Source organism: Camelus dromedarius, chromosome 34 (assembly GCF_036321535.1).
Source record: "Camelus dromedarius isolate mCamDro1 chromosome 34, mCamDro1.pat, whole genome shotgun sequence".
Classification (NCBI taxonomy): domain Eukaryota; kingdom Metazoa; phylum Chordata; class Mammalia; order Artiodactyla; family Camelidae; genus Camelus; species Camelus dromedarius.
Genome location: NC_087469.1, coordinates 19985093 through 19992183, shown reverse-complemented (window position 1 = coordinate 19992183; position 7091 = coordinate 19985093). Strand labels below are relative to the sequence as shown.

Sequence of the window (7091 nt, the reverse complement as noted above, 5' to 3'; positions counted from 1 at the left end):
CTCTCTCTTCCACCCAGACTCCTATCGAAGATCATCAGTTTGTGCAGGAGACTCCAGATGTGGTTTGGGAAGCAGAGTCCCCACCGTGGCTCACATGCAGCTCTGCTGCTGGCAGCCACACCCTGCCCACCACACAGAGCCAGCAGAGTCCGCGTCCCCACTCCCCAGCCCAGCCCCACATCACCCTCACCTCTGGCTCCCAGCACACAGAAGGGATCACAGAACATCACCAAGGGGGATCTGATTCAACTCTGTTACTTTATTGCAACTCAGGGCAGCGAAGCTAGGCCGTAACACAGTGCCAGATCCCCGCCAAGCCCTGGGAATCCTGACCAACGCCTGGGGCCCAGCGCTGGCCCCTGACACCCCAACACTCCTGCCAACGCCCCCACAGCCACGCCTGGTGCCCCCATCCTCCTGGACCTTCTGAGAGTGGCGACCTTTCCTCCTCAGCTGTTACTGCTTCTCACAGAGTGAAACTGGAGCTCCTCGCACTCAGAAAACAAGTGCCCATTTTCCTGACTCTGTCAGCGCCATTGGAGTAGAAGTGAAAGGTGGCCTGCATCCATCCCACGGACTTCCTTGTGAATCGCAGGGAAGGCTCGGGCAGGGTTGTGAAGGAGAAACAGGTCGACTCCAGGGCCCCTCATCCTCTACAAATAGTGCCACGCACACCAGCTCAGAAACAGGGGCCCCAGGGTCAGGGTCGTGGCTGGTCCGGGGGACATTCAGAGGAGCAAACCCTCCAGGAGTCGTGCCTGCCCGTCAAGGGGAGTCAGAAGGAGCCAGCACAGAGCCCAGCCAAGAAGCACTCCAGGGAAGACGGGTCCCTCCTCACCCCTACACTCCTTCAGTCTGCAGGGTTAGGGTCTGAACTGCAGCAGAAGCAGAGCTGAGTCCTGGCCCCGACGCCACGACTGAGGAGCACTCCGGACTCTGGACGGGCAGTGGGTGGGGCAGCACCGGGCAGGTCAGCAGGGAGGGTCTGCTGGTTCCTTGCCGGGAGCTGCTCAGTCGACGTACTGGCGCCGGCCTAGGTGGGGCGTTTCTGTGAACTGTATCATTGGACCCGCCATCTTCTCCTCGAAGACAATGACCTGGGGGAGAGACAGCTGGTAGGTCTTGGAGCCAGACCAGGGCCCTCGGGAAGGGCTGGGGACCGGTTGGAAGGAGCAGGGATCCACTCAGAAGGGGCTTCTGTCCCCTCCTGCCTGCCGAATGCCCCCAAGGAAACTGTGTGCAGGGAGGGCATTGTTGAGAACCGGTCCCTGGGAAAAGTGCCCTCACCTGGTTGATGCCTTCGGCCAACCAGACACCGGGGAGGTAGAGGGTCTCCTGGGGCCCGACGTTCCAGTAGCGTCCGAGGTTTTGCCCGTTGACGAATACAACCCCCTTCTCCCAGCCCTTTAAGCAGAGTAGCGACGGTGTCAGTCGACCACGAGGACCACCGAACACACACACAGGAGGCAGAGACACAGACACAGGCCATGAGTTCTTCTCTCAGCTCCCAGGGATGGTGTTCCAACAGCCATGCGGTTAACAGGTGGGGAGTTCTAGCTCCCGTTCCGTGAGTGCTGAGCCCCCCAGGCAGAGTGCATAGGCTCAGACTGGACATAGGAGCCTGGGCCTGAGAGTCCACCAGGTGGTCCTTCTGCTCTGAGCCCACCCCTCCCACACCAGGGAGGCCAAGCTGGAGACCCTCTGGGTACAGGCAGTGTGGGGCCTCTGAGAGGGAAGCCCACAGAGCCTGGGCAGGGCGGGGCTACAAACCTCCAGCTTCATGAAGGTGTCATAGGGGGAGAGGGGGACAGACAGGACACCCAGGAAGAAAGCAGGGAATGTGGGCACGTCGGGGACAGGGTTCCACTTGTCTCCAAGGAAACTATGGACAGGATGGAGGACAAGAGGGTTAGGGTTAGGCTCCCAAGGCCCCCCAGCCCCCACCTGCTGACTGGGGCACAGCACTGGGCACGGGGGTACCACGGGCACATCCGCCCCAGCTCTGGCACTTCCCCCGCCATTGGGAGGGGGTGCGGAGCCGCTCTGGGCTCTGGAAGTTTCCAGGGCCTTGGGGTTGAGGCCAGGGCAGCTCCCAGGCTGTGCGGGGCAGGGACCGACCTCTTGAAGAAGCCCTTCTTCATCTCCAGGCTGTAGATTTTGAAACCTCTCAGGGGAGAATCGTTCAGATAGAGGTCCCCAATTAAACCTGTGGGGAGGAGGCGGGGACACTGAGCAAGATCAATGGCAGGGGACAGCTGACCACCCAGGCACCTGCGAAAAACATTTCTGGAAAGTCTCCTGGCGAGGATTCCCTCTGAAGGGCCAGCTCCCTGAGGGCATTCTCCACACGACTCAAAGCCTCCCCCAGCAACCCCAAAGTGGTGAGTGACCCCAGGATGTGCAGGGGGGCAGCGCCTGAGGGCAACATTGGCCAGAGCCCCTCTGAGGGGGACGCTCCCTTCCAGGGGCTGAGAATCCCAACCCCATGAAATGAGGCCAAAGGGGCAGGTGACCAAGAGCTCACAGCGGCTCCAGCCTAGCTTCCAGGTCAGCTTGGTGGGGTCCCAGACTCTCTTAAGTGCCAGGACAGGTGTGGAGGGGCACACAGTTCCGGCAGGCAGGACTGTGACTTACGAACTAGGACAGGACTCCACAGTGAGAGGCCAGGACACACCTTGGTCAGGGGCCCAGGGAGGCGAAGACGGGGACCAGGGCCAGGCTATAGTGCCTCCCACCCCAGAAGAAAAAGGGAAGTGAAGGTGGGCCTGCAGAGTGAGCGCCCAGAGGAGATGCTGAGACCCAGAGAGGAACACAGGGATTCCTGGGCAGCCTGGCAGCGCTGAGGCCCTCTGGACGGGCTGGTCCCCAGGGTCCAAGAGCCCCCGGGGCTGGGCCACATCTCCCTGAGGTGAGGAAGGGCTCTGCAGGTTCCCTTGTCACAAAGACCAACACCCGTGAGCGCTGGAGGCCACCAGGCTTCCTGCCACAGTCTGATTTATTGTCTGAGTTCTGACTTCATAACTTACATAAAACCACCCATGTTTTGATACAGAAGGGAAAAAAAAGGCAGATGTAAACAGAGACTGTTTAGAAGGCCAGGAAAAATAAGATGAATCGGTGGGATGTTCCTGGAGGAGCATAGGAGCATTTTGTTCATGTGTCCTCCTTCCCACACAAAATGGACTATCGACGGGCTCCAGAGAGAGTGAGAAAAGAAATTCAGCATGAAGAACCAAGAAGGCAAATGTCTTATGCCAACTCACTCCACTGGCCTCCGTAACCCCCACCAGTGGTCCCCATGACCCCCTCCCCCCAGTGGTCCCCGTGACCCCCATCCCCCCAGTGGCCCCCGTGACCCCCTCCCCCCAGTGGCCCCCGTGACCCCACCTACAGCTCAGCCTCCGTGTGCTGCCATGGAGAAGGAACAGCCAGGCATGTGTCGTGACTCACCTTTGCGCTGGTCGTTGATGTTATCCCCATAGTTGACTCGCCCGCAATTCTCCACCAAGATCCTTAGCAAAATGAACCCCTGCCAGGAATGCAGCTGTTACTGAGGAAAGCCTGATTCCCAGCCACACAGGTACAACTGCCCCTCGGGGTTTCTCCGTGGAGCCCCAGTTCTCCCTAAGCTCTGAGGACGGCAGGGAGGGTTCCCGCTGGTCAGAAAGCCACGCTCACCTCCCCATCAGCAGCTCTGTGTCTCAGCCTCCCTGCCTGGCGCCCCCACACCTGCCCAGAGCGCAGCTGGCAAGCACCCGCCACCAGCCCCAGGGCACACCTGGATCAAGGGGATGGCGACTTCCTTCCTCTTGTAGTCCAGGAACCCTACGGAGACTGTGTTCACAAACACCTGCCAAGCGAGCAGACAGACCAGGACGCACCCCATTGGCTGGGGCAGGCAGAGGGAGCCATATGCACCAGCCTGGGAGGAGGTGGAGGCCGCAACTCCTGCCAAGGGGCCTTCTCCACACCTTGACGCTCAGGGGAGGGTCAGGCATGCGGGACAGACAGGCCGCTCCTACCTGCCCCCGGTCGCGCACGAGACCACTGAGTATGCCAGACGAGGTGATGGTGGTCTCGTACAGCGTGTACCCGAAGGACTGCCCGTTCCCATCGTTTATCGGGAGGTTCTCCATGTTGACTGGCTTTTCCGAGCTGACTGGCTGCATGGAGAAGAGACGGGCAGGGCCTCGCCTCCCGGGGGTGGCGGGCAGCAGGCACCCCCCCGACCCAGGGTTAGCTCTCTGGTGGCAGGGGCGGCTGGGCAGCAGGAACACTTCTTCCACTTGACTTCTCATCACACAGTTGAGCTCCGTGGTTCTGCTCCTGACTTCTCGTCCCACTGCCTGCATGGCTCCCCACGGTCACCAGGGTGGGGATGGGGGGGAGCAGCACGAAGCCCAATGCGCAGTGACTGACGGCTTTGTATCCACCACACCTTCTGCACCAGGGCAGCTCGGAAGCGGCTCCAGGAGGGGCGCCCTTCTCAAGAGGCTGAAGCCCCATCCCCCACCTCCTCCGAGGCTGGAGGCCAGGTCCCGACTGTGTGACCAGCCCCTCCTCTGCTGCTTTCTGTCCCTCCCGCCTCATGCTCCAGCACGAGTGGGTTCTCTGCTCTGAGTTCTGAAGGTGGGGACCAGACCGTGACGCGGCCAAGCAGCTTCTCTTCCTTCAGGGCCGCGGGTGGCTCTCACCTCCTCCAGGTAGGGCAGCACATCCCACAGGGACAGGCAGAAAACTGGCTTCACTGCCTCGTATGCCGTCTTGGGAAGAAGGTCGGGTGGGAGAGGCAGAGGGGCCCCTGTGACACAAGCAGACAGAAGGCCGTCCAAGAGGATCCCCCGGTCACGGCGCCTCCAGCCTCCCTGGGCCCGGCTCCTGCCCACAGCCCATCACGCCCCTGGCCCAGGCCACTCTCAGTCGAGCCGAGACGCCACTGGGAAGGCAAGGCCGGGGGCGGGCAGGGGCATCCACATGTCCTCAGGGACCTTGTCACTTGTGAGAAGGTGGGGCTGGCGGGACCCCAACTCTGATGAGAACTGCCCCTCACACATGCCTGTCCTCGTCTGGAACGTTCCCACACACAGACCAGCTGGGGTGCAGGCTGGGGTTGAGGGGAGCAACTCAGAGCAAAATCTGGGGTCTCAGAGCAGAAGCCGGGCCCAGTAGGGCCTGGGTCCACACAGGCAGGTACCTGAAACAGAACCGAAGAATTCCCGGAGCTTGACGTACTTGGCGGTGTAGTCCCCAGCCTCCGTCAGCACCGCGTCATAGTCTGCAAGACACCCAGCACCGTCATGGCCTTGGACCCTGGGCCCCAGGACATGTCATGCGTGGCAGCAGATGGAGGGGGAGAAGCTGAGCAGACAGCAGGGTCCTCGTCCAGCAATTTGGGCGTCATCAGTCGAGACACCACACCTACTAAATACTACTGAACGCCACCCAGAATGCCAGGCCCTGAATTTCCAGGCAGGGGGCCAGGGGTGCCTCATCTCAAGGCCTGAGGAGGGAGGGGGGTTCCCCCACCTGAGGGTCTTCCCTCCCCAGCCCGTGCCCCCTCTTCCCCTGGCTGACTTCCGAAGACCTCCCGTCTCCAACAGCTCTGAAAGTTCAGAAGTGATCACGCAGACAGAACCTTGGCCATCACACTGATGGGGCCATAAGCCGTCCCGAGGAGTTCCCCTCAAAGGCCAAACCCACAAAGCTGGGTGCACAGGAAAGGCCCGAGCTGGGGACACTTGCCATAGCTGGTGACGTCAGACTTGTAGTCCTGGAAGTGCAGCGCCCCGTTCATGAAGCCAAAGTTGGTGCCCCCATGGAACATGTAGAGGTTGATGGAAGAGCCGGCGTCCACGATGGCAGACACCGTCTTGAGAACCTCTGGCAGGTGGGTGCGGAGTCAGAGAAGGAAAGAAAGAGATAGAGAGAGAGACAGAGACAGATAGAGAGACGGAGAGAGAGACAAAGACAGAGAGAGGGGGAGAGAGAGAGACAGAGAGAGGGAGGGCCACGCGCTGAGGCCTTCTTCCGACCCCCTCACCGCTCGTCCTAGAGCTGCCACTAAACCCAACCATAGGCTGTGGGGGAAGACGACAGATCTCGGACCCATGGCCTGGGCTTCCAGGGCTCTTGAACCCCAGGCAAGTCTGCACTGACCCAAGTCTGCAGCCCACAGTACGGCGGCCCCCTCCTCCTGGCGGGCCCCTCCTCCTGGCGGGCCCCTCCTCCTGGCGGGCCTCTCCTGTGACGCCCACTTAGGAGACAGGGAGACCAGATTCAGAAAGAGAGATGTGGTTCTGACCCCCTCCTTTCCCTGGTCCCACTGGACTGGAGAGTGAACCCTCAGCACTCAGTAACAGCAGACCAATGATCTAAATGGCTGATAAATACAAACATACATACGGTTTAAAACCTCAGCACTGGTCCAAGACATGAGGGCTGAACGAGGACCTATCAGACCACCAAGCACCAAAACTACTTTCACACTCAGTGTCGATGCGCCTGCTGGAAATGGGATGGCTAGGCTCTTCCTGGGGCAGGTGAGTAAGCACGGTCAGACGTGCATTAACGAAGCAGGGCTGTTGCTGGGAAGGTGTTGCAGGAGACAGGCCAGGTGAGCTAACCTGACCACGGGAGGGCCACCCAGGTCCTCATCAACAAGAGACCGAATCAGCCCTCCAGGCTGTCTGCTTTCCTTCAAGTGGTGATGGGATCCACACCTAACCATGTAGGAAGCTGTGCACCTGTGTCCCTCATGGGCACGCAAGGCTGCAGGAGCAGGTGCGCCCACCTCTGCCCACACCCGTCTGCAGGTGCGCCCAGGGCTGAGGACGGAGACGGAGGATGCCTGGGCCACACACGTCCCAATGTCTGCTCTGCACTCCAGGGCTTCTGCTTCTTCTTGACACATTGTGCTGGCCAGGTGTCTCCAGAGACACGCGTCCTCACCTGTTCACAAAGGCGTCCCAGAGCCCCGTTCGACCGCTCACCTCATGCGTCAGGACTGGTGACTCCGGACCATCAAGACCTGACTATGCGGCAGAGACTCCCCGGAGCCCGGCAGCTCCTCTGCATCACGTAGCAGCCAAGCC

At 60.7% G+C, this 7091-nt stretch overlaps 1 protein-coding gene across 1 annotated transcript in view; it reads right to left on the bottom strand.

Moving 5' to 3' along the window:
• Nucleotides 1–288: 288 nt before the first annotated feature.
• The window catches only part of LOC105104230 (beta-galactosidase-1-like protein 2), a 30755-nt gene continuing 23952 nt past the window's right edge, over nucleotides 289–7091 (bottom strand). The window contains exons 10-19 of the mRNA XM_031443339.2: nucleotides 5743–5880; nucleotides 5195–5275; nucleotides 4695–4801; nucleotides 4023–4163; nucleotides 3779–3850; nucleotides 3451–3529; nucleotides 2119–2206; nucleotides 1771–1882; nucleotides 1288–1404; nucleotides 289–1097 (exon numbers count right to left, since the gene is read on the bottom strand). Coding sequence (XP_031299199.1) covers nucleotides 1011–1097; nucleotides 1288–1404; nucleotides 1771–1882; nucleotides 2119–2206; nucleotides 3451–3529; nucleotides 3779–3850; nucleotides 4023–4163; nucleotides 4695–4801; nucleotides 5195–5275; nucleotides 5743–5880 — 1022 coding nt within the window. The 3' untranslated portion in view covers nucleotides 289–1010. The remainder of the gene's footprint in view (nucleotides 1098–1287; nucleotides 1405–1770; nucleotides 1883–2118; nucleotides 2207–3450; nucleotides 3530–3778; nucleotides 3851–4022; nucleotides 4164–4694; nucleotides 4802–5194; nucleotides 5276–5742; nucleotides 5881–7091) is intronic.